Source organism: Triturus cristatus, chromosome 4_2 (assembly GCF_964204655.1).
Source record: "Triturus cristatus chromosome 4_2, aTriCri1.1, whole genome shotgun sequence".
NCBI classification, from domain to species: Eukaryota; Metazoa; Chordata; class Amphibia; order Caudata; family Salamandridae; genus Triturus; species Triturus cristatus.
The window spans coordinates 223,730,633-223,756,464 of NC_140586.1; the positions used below are offsets into that span (position 1 = coordinate 223,730,633).

At 45.7% G+C, this 25,832-nt stretch overlaps 1 protein-coding gene and 1 long non-coding RNA gene across 2 annotated transcripts in view; one reads left to right on the top strand and one right to left on the bottom strand.

The window, feature by feature from the left end:
- Positions 1-17,481, top strand: part of DMC1 (DNA meiotic recombinase 1) — a 703,667-nt gene extending 686,186 nt beyond the window's left edge. The window contains exon 13 of the mRNA XM_085600074.1: positions 17,412-17,481. Coding sequence (XP_085456200.1) covers positions 17,412-17,481 — 70 coding nt within the window. The remainder of the gene's footprint in view (positions 1-17,411) is intronic.
- LOC146833470 (uncharacterized) overlaps positions 1-25,832 on the bottom strand; it is a 200,072-nt gene that overhangs the window by 153,425 nt on the left and 20,815 nt on the right. The gene's annotated exons all lie outside the window — the stretch shown is intronic.

Sequence of the window (25,832 nt, forward strand, 5' to 3'; positions counted from 1 at the left end):
TGTGATGCTGGGGCTCTGGTTAACTTTAACCGGGTAAGTAGGTTACAACATGTCTTCTCCCTCTAGAAGGGAGGGATAATATCCTCATCCCCAGAAATGGGATGGGGGTATTATTCCAAAGTGTTAGACACCTTACACTACATGTTTTGATAAAGCCAAACCATAGTTACCATAACCGTTTAAGATTATAAGGCACTTTAAGAGTATATGGTAGGCTATATCATAGAACAACTATAAGGACATGGTTCCGAAAGCTGCAGACAGGCTCAGCTCATGCTAGAGCACCATCTCACATGTTACCAAGCACTCTGCCTCCAGGATTGTTAAGGCCTGCCATAGGAGTGGCTGATAGGTACACATGTGTCTATATGTAAGATAGGTATAGGAATACTACACCTAAGCAAGGAGTGATTACACGACCTTGCCCCAGCTGAGTGATCAGCCAGTTGTGTCATAATGGAAGGCCAGGCCAGGGGTGGCATAATACACGCTGCAGCCCCTGGTAGGCCTAGGGTACACCTATGCCCTGGGTACCTAAGGTACACTGTACAGGGGCCAATAAGGTGATCCTATCCAAATGGGTTATGCACCTAAAGTACATAGTATCAATTTAGAGAGAGAACAGCAGGGCTGTGGGTCTGATTAGCAGGCCCACAGCCACATCTAAGTCGAAAACCAGTAAAGCAAAAGCAAAAAGTGGGGGTGAACATAGAAAGCAGACCCTACTCTCCTACACTTACCAATTGGGTATGTACCTAGGGTACATGGAGTCCATTTTAAAGAGAGAGCAGACAGCCTGAGACCCTGAATGGCAGGATCTCAGGCCAACTAAGTCGAAAAACCAGCTAGACACTAGGCAAAAAGTTGGGGGTAACCATAGTCAGATATCCACCTTCCTACAAATACCTACCCTGAAAACTTATGTTTAACTACATTGAATTGTATGATGGAACTCATGTACTCCCAACAAGCTCTGTGGGATATTTGCTATGTCTTCCACAAAACTTAATAAAATCTGTTTACAAAACAAATCAGGGAAAGATCTGCACTGTTGCAGCACCTCACTGGGAGAGACCATTCCCCAGAGCAAGAGGAGGAGGGACTGACTCTGGGATAAGTGCCAGATCGGGAGGGCCCTATACCACCAGACACCGTATACCTCCTCTGCGGTGGTGTGGGCTCTCTGGCTGGCCATGCCGTGCCAGCACCACGCATTGCATCTTGATGTTTGTTCGAAGGAGGCTCCTTCACCCTTACACATCCCGAAGAATAGACACGGATGACCGATGACACGGACCCCTACAACACTGTTACACCTCAACACCTCCATGAGGCAGGAGGACACTGTAAAATTGACTTGAGCCCCTCATGGCTACCAGCACCTATACCATTACATGATGCAGATAATTAGCCACAACGTGAGGGGCCTGAACTCGCCTACAATTAGAATAGCACCATTAGCCCAGCTGAAGGCTGCCCAGTGTGGCATATGTCCCTTACAAGAGACCTATCATTTAAAAAAAGACTTGTGATGCATGCAGGCCAAATGGTATGACCACCAGTTTTGGTCCGTGGGGCCAGGAAAAAGGCAGGGGTAGCAATTATAGTATCCACCCACTTTCAGGACCAGGTCCTCCAGACACACTCGGAAACCATGGGCCGCATGCTATCTGTGCGGATCTCTCTCTATCATTGCACTTTCACTGTTGCATGCCTTTATTCACCCAAAGACCATCAGGAGCCCTTTATCCGCCAAGCGGTTGTTACTATTCTCACTACACCAGATATAAAAGTTTAGATAGGGGAGACTTTACACTGGTACCTGATGCCTCCATGGATTGGACCCCCCAAAGGCCCTACTAGGGCTCTTATTCCACAGGGACTCCTGTGGCTAGCAGACATGGGATTAGTCGATGCTTGGAGGTCACTACACCCTTCCACACAGTCTTATTCCTTCTTCTCAGCCGCACATCATTCTTATGCCAGAATCACCTACTTTTTAGTTTCGGCCTCCCTACTCCCAGTGGTGATGCAGGCAGACATTGAGGTAGCTTCCATTTCGGACCACTCCCCCACCCAGCTCACATTGCCTCTCCCTGCCTGTAGCCTAAACTGTTATCTAAACAGCTCCTCAGGAACATTCGCAGAGTCTATGAAGACTGCAATTATAACGGTCCTGCCGAAACCTGGGAAAGACCCTTAACATTGTCCTCCTACTGTCCCATATCATTACTTAATGTGGATGTCAAGATATTTCTCTTCCAGGGGATCCTCATCAATAGTCATAAGCACCGAATATTCCCGTCCATGTGCGGGGACCCCGGAAATAATAAAAATTATATATGAAAAACATATATATACAGCTCTATATAAATATACACATATATATATATTTTCTCATATCAATGCAGCTCCCATCTAGGAGGCTAAACAATGTAATTACACACATAAAGACTGTATTTGCAAATATATATAAAAACACAAGAGGGCAATTTGCACTTGAACTCTGTTTTTTTTAATGAGCAAAGTACTCATAAATATCAAACTGCAAATAAAGTAGACATTGTTAGCCTACAGGCTGCATTGTAAAGCAATAGCATAGTAAATGAAAGCAGTTTCAACAAAAACTGGCACCGTGCTTTTAAGGCAGCCATGACCCCTAGCTTCCCATCATGCCTCAGGGGTGACAGTTAGGTCAGTTGTTCTTTCCGGCTCCTTCAGTCAGGACCCAGGATTTTCAGCACTTCCTTTTTTTTGCTTTTAGTCCAAAAATACTATAAATCTTTCAACTTTTTCTGCCTTCACTCGACGTCTTTTTGCCTTAGAGTGAAGGCAACCCCTTTTTGAGTTCAGAAAGGGTGTTATTTTCTTCAGAAATGCCTTCTTTATTCGACTCTTGCCCTGCCTGAGGCAAGAAGAAGGCCAGATCTGATACACATCCTGTGTGTGTTCTCTGCCTCCCTGAGACTCATTCTTCTAGCAATTGTCATCATTGTGAGAAGCTATCCAGGAGAACTTTAAAAGAAAGGGAAAGAAATCGCCTTTTTGGCCTCTCTGAAAGAGGTAGGTCTCCTGTGAGGCAGCAGACGAAGAAAAGAACTTGGTCGACGTCAAGAAAAGTCACGACCTGTTCTCCATCGGCGTCGAGATCGACGTCGAAGCTACCGGCGACGACGAAATCAGCGTTGAAGACTTCAGTGATGCCGGCGCATCATCGACCATCGACTACGAAGACTTCGTCGACGAAGGTAACAGGTCCTCCGTCGACGTCAACCAGGCGGCATTCAACGTCGAGAGGCAGGTCTCCGTCGACGCTAGGGGAGCGATCGACGCCGAGACACAGTGCTCCGTCGGCGCATCATTGGCGCTCGACGTCAAAGCACACCATTCCGTCGGCGCTGCAGCGCTCGACGTTGAGGCATATTTCTCCGCCGTCGCCTCGTCATCGGTGATCGATGTCGAGAGGCAGATCGACGTCGAGGTCAATGCAGAGATCTTCGTCGTCGAGGCACAGGACACTTCCTTCGACATCGAGGCAGAAGTCTCCGTCGAAGCCAGGTGAAGAATTGTCGACGTCGAGACATCATTCAGCGACGCTGACACAGAAGTCTCCGTCGAGATCAGGCCAACGATCTTCGACGTCGAGGCAGCGATCTCCGACGTCGGCAATCCAGCGCTGATCGACGTCGAGGCATCAGTCTTCAGAACGAGGAAGGCAGACATCCAAGCAGGGCCCTCCTTCGACGTCGGGCAGACGTCCGATGTCGAGAGCAACGTTGAGTTCACCTTCTAAGAGGAGAAAGTCAACATCGAGGCGGACGTCTCCGTTGAGGCGACAATCGGCGCGGAGGCGCTCCAGATCGCAGTCGAGGCATCCATCCAAAGAAGCCTCACCTCCAGTAAGCCTATCCTCTTCACCTTCATCTAGGGCTGACTCGCCCGGTTCAAATCATGGGTCAACGTCCAGGTCTCCAGAAGTGGTGATCTCGACTTCATGCAGCCCAGAGTCAGTAGGACACCAAACTTCTCCAACCAGATCGCGAGAGAAGGTGAACTCCCCTCCTCCTGCAAGGTCTCCTGAGGGACGAGAGAGGCACAGATCGCCTTCCATTAATTTATCACCGCGGTGGTACAGGCCGTTGCATCATTGGGCCAATCCATCAGCCACAGGAGTCCAACTTTATTCAAGCCCTCTCCACAGAGCTTCGTTGTCTCGTCTGGTGGAGGCTGTGGATAGAGAACGTCCTTCCTCAGGAGTCAGGGCTCGCAGTCACACTCCTGCTCGTTCCCATAGTAGGAGGTCTAGATCTAGAAGCAAGAGAAGGTCGCACAGATTTCCTACTCCGTCCTCTTCATCCACTCGGTCTTCTCGCAGAGACTACTCACCTACTTTGACAGACACTCCACCATCGAACGTCTCTCCGGTGGATGATATCTACACTTTCCAGGACATTCTTGGTAGAGGAGCTATGAAGCTAGGTATTCCCAAGCCTACTCGTCAAAGTAAGTCCTCTGTGATCTTCGAAACCCTACACAAGCAAGAAGAATCCAGACCTCTACTTCCAATAGTACCAGGCCTCATAAAACCAGTTATGGACATCTTTCTCACTCCGGCAAATGTAAAGACCGCCCCAGCGAGAATTTCTAAAAAGTACCGCTCACCAGAAGAAGATCCGCTCTTCCTTAGGGCCGATCCTCCCCCAGATTCTGTCATCATTGCTGTGGCAAAAAAGACCCATGCTGTTGCCTCGTCCTCTACTGTGCCTCCAGACAAGGAGAGTAAACACAAGATTTTTGGGGCAGAAATGTTTGCGGCACTTCTGCCTCCATGTTAAAGGTCTCCAATGCATCAGCTCTTCTGGGCAGGTATGACAGATCGCTATGGGACTCACTACAGAGGTTCACAGAGAAATTGCCAGAGGAAGACCGTAAAGATTTTGAGGAAATCTTGAAGGAGGGCAGCTCGGTTTCGAACCAAAGGCATTTTCCAAGAATGGGGTCGTCCCACCATCGACCTCTTCGCGGACGACGAAAATGTGAAATGCCAAAACTTCGCCTCAAGGTTTTACTGACCAGGGTCGAAGGGGAATGCCCTTTTGATCAACTGTTCAGGGGCATTTGTGTACGCCTTTTCACCTCTTCCGCTAATCCCGAAGGTGGTGACCAAGCTGTCTCATTCGTGCACGAGGATGATACTGATTGCCCCGGACTGGCCGAGACAATGGTGGTACCCGGACCTTCTGCACCTATCAGAATGCCCTCACAGGAAGCCGTGCAGACTGGACCTGCTGTCCAAGATGAACGGGAGGATTCATCACCCCAACCTTCCCTCACTGAACTTGGCAGCACGGCTCCTGAGGTCCTCCAGTATGGCCACCTAGGACTACCGCAGGACTGCATGTCCATTTTGAAGGAAGCAAGAAGACCGTCCACTAGACATTCATATGCATGCAAGTGGAAGCGGTTTTATATGTGGTGTATGCAAAACAATTGTAATCCTACCAAGGGTCAGGAAGAGGTCATCCTTCCTTCCTTACTTTATCTGGTGAAAGGGTTGAAGTTTTCTTCCATTAAGGTGCACTTAGCGGCGATAACTGCATATAGACGCTCACCTTCTCAACCTTCTTTATTTCAGTTACAGGCTGTTAAGGATTTCTTACAGGGTTTAAAGAAGGTCTACCCTCCGGTCCGGCCTCCTTCACCACCCCGGGAGCTAAACCTGGTGCTATCAAAATTGATGGGTCCGTCTTTCGAACCCATACACAAAGCAACCTTGCAACATCTTTCTTGGAAGGTGGCTTTCTTGGTAGCGATCACGTCAGCTCGCAGAGTGAGCGAAATACAGGCTCTCTGCTCTAAAGAGCCTTATACAGTTTTCCATCTTAATAGGGTCGTGTTGAGAACGCACCCCTCTTTCCTTTCTAAGGTGGTGTCAGATTTTCATGTGAATCAGACCATATCTCTACCTACCTTTTTTCCCAATCCCTCCACTCCAGCTGAGAGGACCTTACACTCTCTGGACCTGAAAAGGGTTTTAAAATTATATCTGTACGGATCCAGATCTTTGAGAAAATCTGATTAGCTATTTGTTAACTATGAGTCGATCAGAACTGATTTTCCAGCTTCAAGCGGTCCATCTCCAGATGGATTGTTTCATGTATCAAACTTGCTTATCAATTAGCACAGATGCCCCTTGGGTTTACTCCCAAGGCACACTCTACCAGAGGAAAAGCGGCTACTACTGCTTTTCTTCATAATGTGCCCATGTCTAAAATTTGTAAGGCGGCAACTTGGAGGTCCGTCCATACATTTACGAGGCACTACTGTCTGGATTCAGACACCAGAACAGACACTCAAGTAGGCCAGGCCTCCTTGAGGAATCTGTTCAATAGCTGATTTCGGCTGTTCTTATTTGTTGGGTCATGTTTTACTCTCATTTGCCTGAAGGTGGTTGATGGGCTTGCTATTCTATTCAGTGCTTATGACTATTCATGAGGATCCCCTGGAAGAGAAGGATAAGTTACTTACCTGTAATCCTAGTTCTCTTCCAGGGGTATCCTCATCAAAGTCATAAGCAACCCACCCGCCTCCCCAGGCAAATGAGATTTCTTTTCTGAAGTGTTAAAGACCTTCAGGGCTATGCAAGGAGCAACTGACCTAACTGTCACCCCTGAGGCATGATGGGAAGCTAGGGGTCATGGCTGCCTTAAAGGCACGGTGCCAGTTTTTGTTGAAAATGCTTTCATTTTCTATGCTATTGCTTTACAATGCAGCCTGTAGGCTAAAAATGTCTACTTTATTTGCAGTTTGATATTTATGAGTACTTTGCTCATTAAAAAAACAGAGTTCATGTGCTACTTGCCCTCTTGTGTTTTTATATATATTTGCAAATACAGTCTTTATGTGTGTAATTACATTGTTTAACCTCCTAGATGGAAGCTGCATTGATATGAGAAAATATATATATATGTATATATATATAGAGCTGTATATATATGTTTTTCATATATTTTTTAATATTTCCGGGGTCCCCGCACATGGGCGGGAATATTCAGTGCTTATGACTTTGATGAGGATACCCCTGGAAGAGAACTAGGATTACAGGTAAGTAACTTATCCTTACGGAGATTCTAGCCAGTAGATTGGGGCCGACCAATCAGGCTTTATACCTGGACGTACATGTGAAGACAACACTAAGCACCTCTTCCACTTACTAGATAAAACTAGTCATCCCGTACACCCACACTGTTCCTATCAATAGACGCCGGAAAGGCATTTGACCTGGTACACTGGCCATCCCTGTGACTGGAGCTGGAGCCTATTGGCCTAGGCGCTTGCTTTCAGCAGTAGATTTGGGCCAGCTATGCAGATCCGTTAGCGCTCTTATGGGTCAACAATTTGCTATCCTCCTCCTTCCCTATCTCTAGGGGAACGCAGCAGGGGAGCCCACTTTCTCCACTCCTGTTCGCATTACAGATGGAGCCGCTAGCAGAATTCATTCGAGGGCATCCTCTCATTGAAGGAATCTGGATGGGTGGCCAATCTCATAAGATCACGCTATATGCAGACAATGTACTGCTAGCTATTACCAAGCCTCAACAGTCACTACCCTCTCTGTTGGAGGAACTCACAGCATTTGGTGATGCTTCGGATTTCAAGGTAAACACCACCAAAACCCAGGTACTCAACCTTACTAACCCACAGGATGAACATTCTCACCTTGCAAAGACGTTTCCTTTTACACAGGCCACACAGGGAATTTCCTACCTGGGCGTTCACATACTCCCCACATTTGAAAAATCCATTTCGCACAACTATTCTGTAGTGCTGAATACGGTGCGATCTCTTATTCAATCCTGGCATGGGGCCCCATCTCCTGGCTGGGAAGAATAGCAGCTGTGAAAAAGTGCCTTCTGCCCAAAATATTATACCTCATGCAGATGATGCCGCTGCAGCCGCCCACTTTCATAATGAAGAAACTTCAGTCCTATATAGAGGCTTTTATCTGCGGCGGTAAGCGAGCCAGAATGGCCATAGAGGGTGCATATCTCCCGGTGGCCAAGGGTGGCTTGGGAGTACCACACTTAGTGCGCTACTACCAGGCCGCTCAACTGTGATTTTTAGTGGAATGGCAACGCCACTCACGGAAAAGCACTGGTGCTTTTGGATCAAGCGGTGGCCAAATTCGACATATGAAAGATACCCTGGCTTCCACGCAGGAGCAGCCCACCGGGAGTGTATATCTCCCCAGTGGTTAGGGTCACAATAGGGGTTTGGGACAAAATCTGTACCTCCAAACATCGCTCCACTCCAGTCTCCCCCTTACCCTGATCATGGGGAATGTAGACTTCCCGCCAGCACTGCATGAACTGATATACTCACTGACATTTACACCTTTCTAAACACCTCTGCCAATATCTTGATCTCGCCAGCCAGGACAAGGTGGGAGACAGAATGCGAATGCCTATTTACAGACAAGGAATGGGCCGACATTCTACACCACGCTCGCCCATAGGCTAGTAGCACCTCGAGGAGGGAAACACTGCTTAAAACCGTTCATTACTGGTACTACACACCTGCCCGCCTAGCCAAGTGGCAGAGGGGATGATAAGTGCTGGCGCCACTGTGACCACTCAGGCACACTCTCCCACTTGCTGTGGCACTGCTTCAAGCTGCATCGCTATTGGGCGGAAGTACATGCAGATATTGACCAAATGTTTGACACCGAACTGCCCCGCTTTACCAGTTATATCCTATTGGGATTGCCAAATGCTTTAACGTACCCACTATGTTCCCCTATGGAGAGAGCTATCACCCTGGCAATATGCGTAGCGAAACAAGCCTTGTTATCTAAATGGGAGAAGACACCATACCCACGCACACGGATTGGACACACAAGCTTTGGGACTTGTTGAGTATGGGAAAATTAACAGCATTCCTAAATCACACCCTACCTAAATTCGAGAAAATGTGGGAACCCTGTTTAAAATATCTTTCCACTACCTTTCGTGAACTCTCCTGCCCACTATACTCATGGGTCCTGCGCCTCACAACTTTCACACAGGTCGACACCTACACTGTCGCATGGTGGGGGTGGAAACAGAAATTGACATGCAAGAATGATATGTTTTATTAATTGACCCTCTTTTTGAGATGCCCTCTGTTACCCCCCTCCTTCACTTCCTCCCCCCTTTTTCTTTGTGGGCCAATGGATGTAGGCAAATGATGTTGTATACTTAGTCAAAATAAAAAAAACAATGCAATCCTAAAGTTTCATCTTTTATACTCTCACTCCATTCCTTAGAGATATAGCTGGGGAGTTAATTTCTAAAACGGGATACTCCGAGGTTTCATATTCTTATTTTTTGTTTAATCGATCCCTGGATAGGAAGTCAGTTGCTGTGGTTTGGTTTCCTGGAAAGTACTTGACTTTAAAAATAATACGTTCTAATCCTAGTACCCATCTGGCTATGCATGGACTGCTGTTCAAGGATCCTTTGGAAGTAAACATGTATATGAGGGGTTTGCGGTCAGAACATAGAATGAATTGTAAACCCCACAAATACATTTTTTAATAGTTCACGGCCCAGAAGCATGCCAGGGTATCTTTTTCAACAACTGATTAATTCATTTCTGGCTTTGTGAAGGCACGTGAAGCAAAGACAACAATTAATTCCTTGCCTGCAATGACTTAGGACAACGTGGCCTCTAGTCCCTTGTTGCTGGTGTCTGTAGTTATTATAGTCTTCCTACTGGGTTCAAAATTGTACAAGTATGGAGCTGTGAGAATAGCCTCTTTGATTTTTTTCAAAAGATGACTCGTGTTCTTCTAACCATTTCTATTGAGTACGGTTTTTTACAAGGTCCCTAAGGTTACTTGTTCGATATGCAAAATTCTTGACATATTTTGTCATGAACTCAGCAAGCCCTAAAAATTATTTAAGCTCATCTTTCATTTCTGGAGCAGGTGCTTTTTTACTAGTTTCTAGCAGGCAAAGTTTGGCCTTAAACCCCTCTTTAAAAATGGTGTGTCCCAGATATTCTACATCACTAACACCTATTTGACACTTGTCCTTTAGTGTGAGTCCTGCATCTTTGAATTGTTTAGCGCCATTCTTGTTATGTTCATCAACTGTAACATTGTATATTAGGACATCCTCTTGAAAGCACTGGGTTTTTGGTACTTCCCCTAGGATATGCTGCATGATCTTCTGAAAGACTGCGGCAGCAGATGCTAGTCCAAATGGCTTCCTGCAGACCATAAATATTTCCATAGGTGTAGTGAACGTAGTCAACCACCTGGACTCAGGGTACAACTCCACCTGATGGAATGCCATGGATAGGTCCACAACACTGAAGTAAGTGTCTTCCTCCATAGTACTTAGTATCACATGGATGTGGGGTAAAGGATGTCTCTCAATCCATTTGTTATTATTTAGATCATGTACATCTACACATAACCTGATTCCATCACCATGTTTTTTTTGGCTGTAACAATGGGGGCTACTCAGTCTGAACATTCAATGGGTTGTCTAATGCCCAATTCTTTTAACCCAGTGAGTTCTTTCTCTAATGACTCTCTCATCAAATGAGGTATAGGTCTGGTTTTGTGCACTACAGGTTTTGTGTTTGGTTCCAATTTGATTTTGTATTTGAAGTCTTTTAGTATACCTACACTGTCTGTAAAGATTTCCGGAACCTCAACACATATTTCGTCTCCTGTGATAGACTGGTGTACAACCATGACCTGTCCTGGGTTATTGGGATCTAGGTTAATCCCTAGCTCCTTCTGGTGCTGCCATCCCAGAAGGTTGGAGCTTTCTTCTACTACGTATGAATTGCCAATCGTAGAACAGTCTTTAAAGGTGATACATGTCTCAACTATCCCTTTAAAGAGAATGGGATCCTTAGTGTATCCACTAGGTGATTGTTAGAAATGGGATTTCTGGCTGGTTAAGGCGTGCACCAAAGCCAGGCAGAAACCACCACTCTAGTCAGGGCAAGGAAGTTACATGCCAAAGATAACCCCTGCTCACCCCCTTGGTAGCTTGGCAGGAGCAGTCAGGCTTATCCCGGAGGCAATGTGTAAAGCATTTGCGCACGCACACAGCAACAACATCCCAGGCCCACCACAAAAGAAACTCCACACGAGGTTATATATAAAAATAGCCTTTGTATTATCATAACACATTAGAATAGTAAGCACATATTATACAGGGTGCCACCTGGCACTAGGTCATATTTACAAGGGATTATTTACACCTGACAGGGCCCACTGGACCACTGTCAGTATCATCACAAAGTGAACTTAGTAAATGGAGAATTTATCATAAACATAGAACACCACCAGTCACTACTGGTAATCACTGTACTTAGCATCGGCCTGTAACATAAACTACATTATGCACAGCATCACACCAGGCGCGAATTACCTTCTGCGCCAACCTCACCATCATAAACACATGAGGCAATCGTCTCACCAGTCTAAACGCATTGGACCCTAACCTCCTAAGTATAACTACATTAGGGAATAACTCTCACTAGTATAAACCATAAAATGCGAAACAACCTCATAATCATAAAACACATTTAGAGGTATCAACACAGGTGCGTAAATCATTCTACAGGAATCACATTTCCTAGCACCCAAAATCACAGTAGGGCCTGGCGCCCTATAAACCTAACAATCCCCCTGGCCAACTGGCCATCCCAAAGGGGGGGGGGCTCTCCTGCCCTCTGTCCAAAAGTCAGGGCTGCTGCCAATGCAGCGACAGTCAAGGGTGCGCAGGCCTAAACGTAGCAGCTGGCACCAATTGCTGCGCAGCTGGGGAAGGCCTGGCACCTCTGTGCCACTTCTGTCCCTCTCAGGAATTGCGCCTAAATGGTGCAGCTGCCCACTACTTGCTGGGCAGCTGGAAGTAGGGAAAATGCGGCCTGGGCTCTCAGTGGCCCTTTAAACAAATGCACCAAACGTTGGAGCCACGCACGGGCTCTAAAAATACACATGTCCCCATGGAGCGCACTGGCTCCTGAAATAATCCTGCCACAATAAAGGGAAATAACTTGCCCCCTCGGTGGAGCCATCTGGCTCTGAGATACTGAGGCCAATCGTTGGAGCCATCTAGGCTCAAAAAATAAATATGCCCACAAGCGTTGGGGCCATCTAGGCCCCGGATATGACTATGCCCACGATGGAGCCCCCCCGGATCTCTGAGATAAGCATCGCACTGGGACAGAATACGGGCCCCTCTGGCCCTTTAAACAATCATGGCCACGTTGATGCGCAGTAGCGCTCAAAACAAACATGCCCTAACTGGTGGAGCCACCTAGGCTCTATAAACAACAACATGCCCCCTTATTGTTGGAGCGACCCGCTGCAAGATGGGGCCACTCAAAAATGGGGAAATGGCACTGTGCCTCGACTGGCACCACCCTGCCCCCTCGAGCCCTCACTCACCGGCTCTGGGGGCAGGACTCCGATCCAGCTTCTTCTTCACCCGGGCCCCGCTCTCCAAATTCTTGCGAGACTCTCCTCATACGCGGGGCTTCCCTTACTCATGGGAGCCCTGCGCTGGCAACAGCAGCCTCGGCCACCACTTCTCCCTTCACCCGGGCGGCTTCTGAGGCGGCGTCGGCGTGCGCGGGACTTCCTTCGCAAAACCGGAAGTCCCGCCCGCCGCCAGGCAGATCGTTGCCTGACTACCGCCCTGGCCGCGACTTGGGCCGCAGCGGTGATTTCCTCTCGGCGGGCACAATGAGGGGTAGGCTCCCTCCAATTAAGCATATAGAAGCAGGGTGGGCACCTGCTCAGTCACTAAGGCAAAGTCGTGGGGTGGGCACCCGCACACTAATTAAAAATGAAGGCGAAGATGCAGGGTGGGCACCTGCGCAATGAAATCCCAAAATATGCGGGGTGGGCACCCGTGCTGCAGGCGTCACGGGGGAATCCCTAATCTGAGGATTCCCTCTCCCTCAGCAGCGCGATGCTGCACAGCCCCAGCTCCTCTTCCTGGGGGTACTTAGAATAAAGCGCTCCCCAGGCGCTAGGGATAAAAGCACAAAGTCCAAGAAGTCCTGGAGTCCCAGCAAGGCAGAAGGGTCCCAGGAAGCAGTCCTCCAGGCATCCAGGGGCAGGGCAGGGCCCAGGGAGGCAAGCCTTCCCCTGAGCCCCAGCAGCAGCACGCCCCTGGTAGATTCAAGTCCACAAACAAGAACATTTTCATGGGGTCACAGCCCCTTCTTTTATACAGCATTTTCCTTTGGTCTGCAGCTGTAGGGCAAGGGGAGAACCAGATACAACTGGTTCAGGAGCACTTTGTTTAGCTCAGCTCCCCTCTCTATTCACAGGACAGGCCAGGGACATCAGACACACCACTGGAGGTGGAGCCGCATTGTGAAGGGAAGGCCCAGCCCCATTCAGGTCCCAGGTGCAACTTCTCCCTCCCATCTACATGCAGATCTCTCCATTCACCACCGGGCAGACTCACCCTGTCTCCTGGAATTTCCCAGCCCTCTCAGCTCCTGTCAATCACAAGCCAGACAGGCAATTCACATCACAGCACACAGAAATGTCAACTTCTAGAAGTGGCACTTCTCCACCAGTCACAATAAATCTGCCCACACCATTGCGCAGCATTTATTCTCACGAGTTCGCACATACCAAACTCGCCCCTGCACTCCTCTCACATCAGGAACTACCATGGACACACATATCCCCCATGCATTCCTATGGGAGGGCAGGCCAGTCTCACTAAATGTAACACAGAGCGCACGCACTTTACACTGGGACACAGTGCTAAAGTGCCTAGAGGCCTAAAACTACTACCACTACATAGGGAAAAAGTCCAGGATACATGCAAAAAGTTTAGGGGTGAACCTGCCAAAAGGGCCAGGTCCAACAGTGATATATCAGGAATTTGAAGATTTTTACTCCAGTTATCTGTTATAGTTTTGAAGTCGGAGAAATTGATCAATGGGGAGCATGAATCAGCAAACATCTTTATGGAGTTAGCATCTAGGTAAACGTTGCACTTGAGATATTTAGTTTGATTGATTTTGCTTTCATCGTTTACCTGGTAAATTATTTCCCTTACTACCTGAAGACCCCCTTCTGATGTTTTGTTTTCACTTCCTTTGCTCATTCTAGAAATATCCCTGCACTCTCTAGCAAAGTGGTCTTCTTTATTATATTGTCTGCATGTGGCTGTCCTCACTTGGCAATTGTGGTAAATGGCCAAGTGGTTGCTACTGCCACAATGGTAGCACTTTAATTTATTACTCTCTGACTAATATTTTGGGCGCTGGTTATTCAAGGTTTTTATTTTACATATTTCTAACTCAGATTTCTCCTCCGTTATTTTATCTACTTGCTCTGTGGTGGTAGGGGTTCTGAATTCTTCCAAGCAAATGGCTGTGTTTTCTATGGATTTTGCAATCTTCAAGAGCTTCATGTAAATCATGGTATATTGGGTTCTCCTAGTTCATTTACAAATGGAATGGTATAGGTTATAACATACTTGCAGCAGCCATTATACAATTTGTGTGCAGGTGTTTGTTCCGCTAAAAGTTATCGGAATTACCCATTCTGACTTATAATGGAATGCACAAATAGTACAGAATGCAAGGAAGGATAAGCAACTTTTAACTTTAAAACATAAGGAATAATAGAATAGTTACTCTATATGCCTAAAAGACAAGTGGATAAAGTAGATGTATTTATGTACTCTAAGCATATAAAGACATGAAACGTATAATAGGCAACAGACCGCTTGGATTCCTAAAAATTCCTAAGTATATATAAGCACAGATTCTATATATCATGCAACTTTTGAAATACTATATTTGACTAAAAAATTACTAAAGTATACATAGCATAGAATAGGTGGAATGAACCACAGAATTAATATAACATCTTTTACCGGAAGTGGATTAAATAATGAGAATAAAATGGGGCTACAAAAATGAGGACTAAAAAGAAAGTTCCTCTATGCGCTTGCTGTGTGCGTGTCACTGTAGAATAATTGGAAGGTCTATTTTAATTATTATGGGACACGCTCATAATGAATTCTGAGGGGTGTATGTCACTGTAGTCCCGGCAGACTAAAATAATTTGTCAAGAAATTAGTTAGAAAGGTATGTGCGTCACCGTTGTTGAAGAGCAAAGTTCATACCATGAGCAGACACAAAGTTCTTAAAATTCCTGAGGTGTGCGTGTCACCTCTGTAGAAGGGCAGAAGTTACATTCCCTTTGACATGCACTGTGATAGAAATTGAGCCATCGAGCGTCGATATTAACATTTCTGAGGTGTGCGTCTCACCGCTATAGAAGGCACAGACACGCCCAACTTCTTGTATACGTTTCACCGTTAGTCAAGGCATGTTACTCGTAGCAGACACGCTCAGCTGTCGCAGTTGCCTCTCCGAGGACACGCCCAATGGAGGGGCCGCCGTCGGAAGTACTGCCTCTAGTCTAAAGACATGGAGCCTCGCTGAAGGAGAGGAGAGGTGCCCGCTTCTTGCTCCATGGAAAATAAGGAGGGGAGGCCACCAGGGCTTTAAGTGGGCCGGGTCTCACCGGTGCTGAGCACTGGCAGTTTTTTAAAGGGGGCCTCGAAATGGGTCTCTATCGGGTTTGTGCCCTGGCACAGGCGGTCTGTTTTTTTCTGGACTGCGGTGATTGCAGGCACATGATGTGCACATGCTCACACTGCTCACTTCTCACTAGTGGAGGAGTTAGGGCATGACGTCATGCCAGGTGAGCGTTGTAGGGGAAGGGAAATCCTTTATAGAGTCTTTTTCTCTCAGTATTTCCCTTCTCTTTTGGAAACTCAGGAGCAGCAACATTGTCGTGGTGTCACCAGGGCTTTAAGTTGAAGCTTTTTTCAATATTATATACAAGCCATATTTGCTGCTTATGTATCTTTTGCAGCTAACAACCATTGATAAAGCCAACAGTCCTGACTTGTTGTAGGTATGATGTTACTTGTTGTATCATATGTACCATATATCTGGATGTAATGATAGAAATAGAAAAATACTATGCTAAGCACAGCTTTCTATCTTACTTGTTTTTAAGGCACGCCCTTAATTACATTGGCCACCCTCCTTTGAGAGACCCCCCCCCCAGTTTTTTCATCCCACTTAAAGCCCTGGAGGCCACCCAGGGAAAGCGGTCTAGGGGATGTTACTTGCTGTGAAGAATGAAGGAGGCCACCTTAGGGAAGTGCACCAGTGCCGTGGCAAGCTCCGATGACAGGAGGGAGGCCACCCAGGCAAATTGCTACGGGGTTGATGCGCGGCAGCTCTGCTAGGATAAGAGTAGGGGCATCGGAGGGGAAACACAGAAGGTCGCAAGGTAAGAGTGTGAAAGAGGCGCTCAGAGAGCTTATAGTGTAGAACTCTGCTGGTAATCCATTGTGCTTTGCAGACGTGGGTTCAGATCCCTTCCTCATCACCAGTGTTGTAAAGATGACAGGGATCTGGGTTCAGAAGATCCAGCCTTTATTACACGTCTCCTCTCTCCTTCGTTACTTCAACTCTTTCTCTCGCTTGAAAAAATAAAATCCTAGTCACTCAACATTCTAAGGCAAGCAGCATTACCAAATGTGGGAAAGCACCATCAAGAACAATAGGAAGGGGAGAACACACAAGAAATATACTATGTCATTAATAATGAAGGATAATAAATCCAGGTTAAATTAACAACATTATAGCAATTATTTAACAGTGAAATCGATTTTGTTGACATTACTATTACTAGGGAATGAAGATCACTTCCCATATTTAGAGCAATTATCGGATCACCTCTTGAGGACAATGATCCTTAAATTACCTTTAGGAATCAATCTTTTGTTCTCTGTCCCACACTTAGCAATGACGATAAAAATACTGATGGGAAGTCTATCTTTTTAATGATGTGTATGTCTTCTCATGCATTGATGGATTGTCCAATGTTTTTAAGAGTAAGGCAAATGAACCTAAACCTTTGTTTGTAAATTGTCAAGCTGTTTCTAAACAAACAGATGTCAATCTTATAGTCAATATGTATTTTAGTCATGTAGTCAACCTCATCAGATAATTAATGTTTGTAAAAAAATATATTCCTGTTTTTTTAAACTATGTTTCTCTTATATCTATGCGATGTATTAATTTTACTGACTAATTTGTCTAAATAAACAATATTTTTCTATCTCAAAAATAATTCTCACAACACTTCATATATTGGGCGGGGTCTGTCCTTATGCAACCCCATGGACAATATACAACCTCAAACAAATGCCTGCAAGGGAAAGTGCAATGGGGCCAAGTAACTGGGGAAAGTGCACAGTATAAAAAAGATAACATTTGTATTCTTGCCAAACGGTTGGTGCTATGTTCACTTCAGATAAGTAATATTTCCTTTTTCAACCTAGCCCGGATATGCCTGAAAATGAAGCAACATTCGCCATCACTGCTGGAGGAATCAGTGACGCTAAAGAATGAGGCGGATGGCCCGCCAGTAGCAAAGGCTGGCTCAAGAGATTTCTTCAGTGTGTGTTGGAGTACCTGAGGCTGGCGCACCAAAGTGTTCTGTGTTTATTGTACAATTTGTTGGTATATTAAATATTCATCATAAAGGTGTTTTAATTAGCACACTTCGATTCCCTCTGCTGTCTATATTGGTCCTTTTTAGGTCGAAGCCTGCCAGAGAGGACAAGCTCCCTGGTTGCAAAAGACTTATTAGGGACATGTCTACAGCTGAACTGGAAAGCACCTCCGTCCATTGCTTTCCATTGGCTTTTTGTTTTGCCACTCTTATTTTCTTGCTTTTTATTCAATGAGTTTATTAGTTTTAGCCTGTCCATCTAGTCACTGTCCCCACCTTTGATTGATTCCTTTTACCCTTCCATAAGTATATGCTTTTTGGGGACTTTTTTTTTCTTTTTCCAAAAGCACTTCACAAAAGTACATGCATTTTCCCTGTTCGCCTTGTTTTTCCAAACCTCCCTTCACATTTCTTTTCATAAACATTCCATGAGAGTGCATGCATTTTTGCCATTCAGCCTGTTAGCCCTACTTCTCTCTGAACACTTTTTTTCATAACATAATAAAAATGTAATTTTCAACAACTTTGTCCTTAGAATCACTCTTACATACACTTATACATAGCTTTGCCATTCGAGCCGCTTTCCCATGCCCTTTTTACCCCATAAATATCTTTATTGAGTTTTCCAAATACAAACCAACAAGATAGCTGATGGTCTAACAGTCCGACAAGCGTAAACACCCACATGCTTGAAGGTGAACAAGTAGACCTGTGAGAAGCCCAAGATTTAGTGGAACGCATCTTTTCCCACCCCGCCGATGGGTATGGGCGCTCTGCATAAAAACATCAGTATTGTAACAGTGCAAATCAACTCCCCAGGGTCGACCAGGCGGGGAAACGAGGCAGTGGGATCACCAAGCATGACCACCAAATATGGATAACTGTACCCCTGTCCCTGTTATATCTCCAATAGGTCACAGGTGAGGAAGGAAACATGGGAGATCGGACTGGAGTTAAGTACCATTGAAACATCACTTTTACAGCTGACTCCCTGAGAGGTATGCTGTTGTTTATTTTGGAGGTCTCCTGCAATTGGATACACCACTGCTTATCCGAAATTGGCTGTCCCAGAAAGTCCTTCCACCATGCCTGACAAGGGTGCTTAATGCAAGGTTTGTAGTCCTGGATAGTGGCTTATGTCTTTGAAATCAGCCCCCTCGTGACCTCAGATGACCTGACTAAGTTTTCAATTTGTGTGCAATTGGGGTTGCCAATAGGAGGTTTTCAGAGTAGAGTGCCCAATGGTGAAGTTGAAGATTTTGGAGTTAAGCAGTTTGCGGGACCCTGCTGACTTTCTTGCATTGCCCGAACATCTTAAAAGAGAATCCCTGATTCTCGTCCAGGGGATCCATATATATATATATATAGTGCAAGTATACGGTTGCCGATCCTTAGCTTTCATTCATGGTTAGGCTGGAAGGGTTCTCTCAGCATTACTGGTCAGGAACCCGATGCGTGAGCACTGCGATCCGCGTCAGATCGCCATCTTGCCTCCCCTCTCAAGTCCTACTTTTTTTTTATTTCTAATGTTTACCTTTGTGGCAATATAATAAGTGAACGTTCACACATCTATACTTTGTTACTGCTTTTACTCTCTAAAGTAGCGTGCAGCTGTTAACATATTTTATATAATTAATTCTTTGAAATTTACAGAGTAATTCTTCCAATGGCATCTGCAGAACACAATGACGACAACAAACCAAATTGAGCTCATTCCGGACATTTTCAAGAAGGGGGCTACACACTCTAAACACACAACACAGCTTACAAAGGCAAGCCATTCTTACACAAAAAAGCACAGTCGCTACTCACTCAAGCAAGTACTTCACAAGCATCACCACCGGTGTCAGTCCACAAACCTCATAGACACTCAAACACACAATCAACCCATAAATTAACACCAGGACAAAAACAAGAGTCAGCCCACAGACTGTACTCAAACCAAACCATTTGTAAATCATATTTACAACAAAAAAAGAGCTCTGAAAAGCAGTCCAGAGACTGCCCCAAAACAGGTAAACAGCCCAAAGACTGTCCCATGTTACAAATATCATAAGGCCTTTTTCTTGTATATTCGTTCCACAGTGTACTTATACATTATGGAAGAAATACCGTATTTAATATACATAAACCTATTAAGTGACCCCCTAGGGGAGCCAGCTGACTATTTTCTAGATCCATATTGGTACCTCCAAGACAGCAACACTTTCTATGAAGTGTGCTAGGAGCAGGCATGCCAAAAATATTGTAACAGAATATAATATTATAGCTAAAGTAGTACTTATCCCAAATATAGTACTTATCCCAAATACATCAAAATTAGGGACAAAACATCTCCTCATTACCTGCCTTTGTACATTGCAATCTACAGACAAAATCAAACCAGAATCTTGGCCAAGCAAATCCAAAACAAGAGTGTCGCTTAAGCGACCTTACCACACCAAAGTCTCCAACCTCCACCTGCCAAGCTCTGGGTTGACCTAACGGTCTCTAGAAAAAATTTACAACAAGGGAGATCTCAGTCGGGACCGGCCAACACCTGGAGGGTCGGATCGGGAAAACTGGAAAACACGTTCTTCTGCAAAGACAAAGGGTCTCCTCGTGCAGGGCACCTCCTCAGTAGATTCCTGTCTTCCGTCAAGACCACTCCCTTGGATGAGCCCCGCAAGTTGGGCGCCAATTTGTGGAAATGAGCCTTTTTAGTGGCCCACCGGTGCAGGGGTTCACCCTTATCTGTCCACTGGTTCTTAAACCAACAAAGAAGAGATTGGCACGGAAACTGTAATATCAAAGAAATAGATTTATTAACCTCTCATGAGCGGGATTACATCTATACAACACCCTCAGGCACTGTATGAGGTAGTCCATAGAATACACAAACCAGGGTCCTTATATATCCATTTGTTGCATAGTCAGCATGGAGACTCATAGGGGAGGTACTGGCACATACAAGAATAGTTATTGACTAACATGGGTATACAAAAATTGCTTGCTCAACAAAGTGGGAGGGGAGACATTTCTGCTTACATCAATTAAAACAGCCTGACAGTTACAGAGTAAGACAGGTGCATTCTAGCAGCTACAGGCTTTTCTGAAAGAGTTAACTATAGTTGATGACTCAAGCAGAATAGAAAAGCAGGCAACAGTGAAGACAAAAGAAGCACATGGCTAGCACGTGGCTAACTAAAATGGCTGCCACAACAAAAATGGCTTCAGCCTATGCTAACTATAATTTCTGCATCTAGCGCCACAGCCCTGTTGGGCTGTTATGACGGATTTTTATGGGACTCTTTGGAACGTTTTAAGGAGAAACAGCTGAAAGAGGACCGCCAGGATTTTGTGGAGATTCTTTAAGAAGGGGCGCTCGTTTCTAATCAGGTGATTAGTACTGCAGCAGATGGGGCTTCTCTGGCTGCTCATTCGTATGCACATGGAATTTGTGCACGGAGATCTTCATGGCTGTGCTTAACAGCTTTAAAGCCGGAGTCTCAGCATCGAATTCTCAATCCCCCGTTTCTGGCACCGCTCTCTTTCGTTCCCACACCGATGAGGAAAAGGCCAGGATGAAGGCTGAGTTGGACACGCTGAAAGCAGTAGGCCTGGAAAAGACGAAATAATTCAGGTGTAGATACAGGCCTTACAATTTCAAGAACTACCATCAGAGGGTTCAGACCCCTTATGGCAGCAGAGACAAAACCAACAGTCCAGGTCTCAGTTCCAAGGCCATAGAGGCTCCAGAGGCAGAGGAGGTCAGCATCAGCAATCCTCTTGTGCAGCCAAGACTTCAGGGAGGCAATGATTTTATGCTTCCTCTAGCGCCGTTGCACACTCCAGTGGGAGGAAGTATCTCAAATCATGTGGCAGAGTGGTGCACAATCACCAAGGATCAGTGGGTGCTAAATATACTAAGCAATGGATATGCTGTTCGTTTCAGCACACCCCCAAAGAACATTCCTCCAGTAAACTCTCACCCCCACCAACTAAAATTACTACGTCAGGAGGTGCCTACCCTCCTCAAAAAGTTGGCCATAGAAGAAGTCCCTCCCGCTCAAAGAGGAAAGGGAGTCTATTCCAGGTACTTTCTGGTGCCAAAGAAAGACTAGGCGCACAATCGATCTCTGAACAAAAACATTTGAAAGGAGAAGTTTCGCATGTTGGCGCTACATCAAATATATCTGCACCTACACAAAGGGGATTGAATGTGTTCGATAGACCTCCAAGATGCGTACTTCCACATCCCCATTGCTCCACGTCATCGCAAGTTCCTGAGATTCATGGTGGGAACAAAACATTACCAGTTCAGAGTCTTACCGTTTGGCCTAAAATCCATGCTGAGGGTAGTCACATAGTGCACGGCGGTGGTGGCCACTGCTTTACATCGGCAAGGCCTGTTTGTGTATCCGTATCTGGACAATTGGCTGTTGAAGGGTTCGTTCCCACAGATGGTGAAGGAACACTATCGGATTTGCCTACATCTACTTCACAGCTTAGGCCTTCATGACAACATGGAAAAATCTGTCCAACAGCCGACCCAAACTCTCCATTATCTGGGTGCTACCATAGACTCCGTAGTAGGAAAAGTGTTTCCTTTGGAGGAGCGACTGTTATCAATGAAACAGAAATGCAATTCTCTGCTCCAGGCACACCAACCATCAGTACGACAAGTGGCATCTCTTCTAGGGTCGATGGCCTCTTGTATATTTCTCATCCCCAACTCCAGATTGAGAATGAGACTGCTGCAGCAGGATCTGGAGGACAAATGGGACCAATCCTCAGGACATTGGGGGGATCGGATCCTTCTTTCCCACTCTGCGAAGTCGTCCATAATCTGGTGGACTCAACAGAAAAATCTACTACTGGGAGTTCCTTTCCATCAACCTCTTCCAAAAGAATCCCTGATCATGGACACATCTCTGCAGGGATGGGGTGCGCACTTGGGTTATCTACAAACTCAGGGCAGATGGTCGAGTAAGGAGTGGACCTACCACATAAACATGTTAGAGCTGCGGGCAGTTCATCTAGCCCTGAAGGCATTCCATCCATCAATTCAGTCAGAGTCGATACTGATTCAAACAGACAATATAACCACCATGCATTACTTGAACAAACAAGGTGGAACGCACTCTTGCCCGCTGTCATTGGAAGCACAAGCGATTTGGCACTGGCTTCTGGCCAGGAATCTCTCGATAACAGCTGTGCATCTGCCAGTAGAACAGAACATGCAGGTAGACACTCTCAGTCGACACTTCGAAGAGCAAGAAGACTGGGTGCTCAATGACAAGGTAGTGGCAGACATCTTCCATCAATGGGGTCATCCATCCATCGACCTCTTTGCAGACGATCTAATAAAAAAATGCCACGCCTTTGCGTCCAGATTTTACAGGCCAGGAACGAGAGGGAATGCTCTTTTGATAGACTGGTCTGAAACATTTGCGTACGTCTTTCTGCCCCTTCCTCTCATCCCGAAGGTGGTGACCAAGCTCATCTGATCCAGGATGAAGATGATCCTGATAGCACCGGACTTGCCTCGCCAGTGGTGGTATCTGGACCTGTTACAGCTATCAATATGTCCACACAGGAGGCTTCAGTCCAGACCGGACTGTCTGACCAAAATGGACGGGAAGATTCTGCACCCCAGCCTTTCCTCGCTGAGCTTAGCAGCCTGGCTCCTGAGCTCCTGCAATATGGACACCTGAATCTCCCTCAGGACTGCATGAACATTTTGAGGGAGTCAAGGACACCATCCACAAGGAACTCTTATTCTTTTAAATGGAAGAGGTTTTTCTTGTGGTGTATGCGTAATGGTTTTAGTCCGGCTACTGGGCAGGAGGAGGTAATCTTGCCTCATCTTCTGTATCTAGCCAAGTCAGGTGTGAAGAACACTTCTATAAAGGTTCCCTTGGCAGCCATTACGGCATACAGAAAATCACCTAACCAACCTTCCTTTTTTCAACTACAGGTGGTCAAGGATTTCCTTCAGGGGTTGAAGAAGGTTTTTCCTCCTGTCCGACATCCTTCTCCTCCTTGGAGTTGAATCTTGTTCTGTCCAAATTAATGTGCCCTCCCTTCGAACCCATTCATAAGGCCACTTTGCAACACCTGACGTGGAAAGATGCTTTTCTAGTAGCTATTACGTCAGCGCGCAGAGTAAGTGAAATCCAGACACTCTGCTCAAAGGAACCATACACGGTTTTCCATCACAATAGGGTGGTTCTGAGGACTCACCCTTCTTTCCTTCCAAAAGTGGTGTCTGACTTCCATGTTAACCAGACAATTTCTCTTCCCTCTTTTTTTCCCAACATTGCTACGCCAGATGAAAGGTCTCTTCACTCACTGGACCTCAAGAGGGTTCTCACATTCTATTTGGAGGGAACAAAATCCATTAGAAAGACTGACCAGTTGTTTTTAAACTATGGTGTCGTCAGGACAGGTTTTCCAGCCTCCAAATGATCCATCTCGAGGTGGATAGTGTCCTGTATTAAACTGGCCTATCAGGTGGCGAACATGCCTCGACTGTTTTCCCCTAAGGCTCACTCTACTAGGGGAAAAGCAGCTACAATAGCTTTCTTACATAATGCACCGATGGCCAAGATTTGCAAGGCGGCGACTTGGAAATCGGTACACACGTTTACTAGACACTACTGTCTTGATTCTGACTCCAGAGCAGATACCCAAGTATGCCAAGCCCCCTTGAGGAATTTGTTCCAATGCTAATTTTCTTGGAGTCATGATATTTTTTCAATGGCTGTTTGGTTTGATGCTTATCGTTTGCCCGCAGGATGAGGGGATGGGCTTGCTAGTCTATTCATGTGCTTATGACTATTGATGAGGTTCCCCTGGAAGAGAAGGATAAGTTACTTCTAATTCTCTTCCAGGGGTATCCTCATCAAAGTCATAAGCAACCCACCCACCTCCCCGGGCAAATGATCAAGGTAAATGTCATTTCTTTGTGCCCTGGCTTTCGGGTCTCCGCAAAGAACAACTGACCTAACTGTCACCCCTGAGGCATGATCGGAAGCTAGGGGTCATGGCTGCCTTAAAGGCACGGTGCCAGGTTTTTTCCTATGTGTTTCTATGAGTTCGCTTTTCAGCTTTCTACACTAAGTTTGTCTGCAATGCAGCCTGTGAGCTGGCAATGCTTTCATTCGTCTTTGCAGGATTATGTTTTCTGCTGTACATTAAAGTAGTTTCTAATGTACTTTGTTTTTCTTCTCTGCTTTTCTGAATGTGTATATGTGCAAAGAGGGTTTGTTGGGTAGCATTACCCAGTTCTTACTGTATGGAGGGCTGCATTGATTGAATATATATATATATATATATATATATATATATATATATATATATATATATATATATATATATATATATATATATATATATATATATATATATATATATATATATATATATATATATATATATATATATATATATATGGGCAAAGCACTCTCCTCTCTCGTATCCGACCAGCTGAGCAGAAGGGAGCACGGACCACAAGATTCTTTTCAAATATCTGTTCGTTTATTCAAGACTTAAACAAACAAGGCAGCCATTACGCGTTTCATCCCTCCTGGGGGACTTGATCATATATATATAATCTACTGGCGGTCGCCAGTAGATAGTTATAGTTAGGACCGTGTTTCCATAGGAAATTTGAAAATTCTATTTTGAATAACTTTGGCGCCGGTTGACGAATCCTCGCGAAATTTTCAAAACTAATGGGGCGCTCCGCTCAGCTCCTACCCTGAAAGTCTCGGGGCGATTCGTCAAGTGGGGGATGAGAAAAAAGGGGGGTCCCAAGACGCGTTTTCCCCATGCATTTTCCCATAGGACCTTTAGTCGAAGGTACAGCCCGAACGGCTGATCAGAATTACTTGAAATTTGGCAGAGAGGTAGTCCTCAGGTCAGGGAAGTGCCTTTTGCAGGTCTGGTGTCAATCTGTTCAGTAGTTCCTGAGAAAATAGCATTTAAAAGCATATAAATATCTATAAGCGCACACGGTGCGCGCACGGTGCGAGCACCGTGCGAGCTCCCTAACGTGCACGAGCGTAATTCTGATTGGTGGTTACATGTTAGGCAACGTTCGAATCGGTCGAAATCAGGAAGTGTCGGCCGCCATTTTGTTTGTTTTCAGGGCGCGAGTGAAAAAGGAAGGTGGCGAACGTGAAAAGGGGGCAGGGTAGAGAGTTCCTGACCCCCTAGCCTTTGTCAGGGGGTCCCTGAAGGACCCCGAAGGCAGAAACATTTT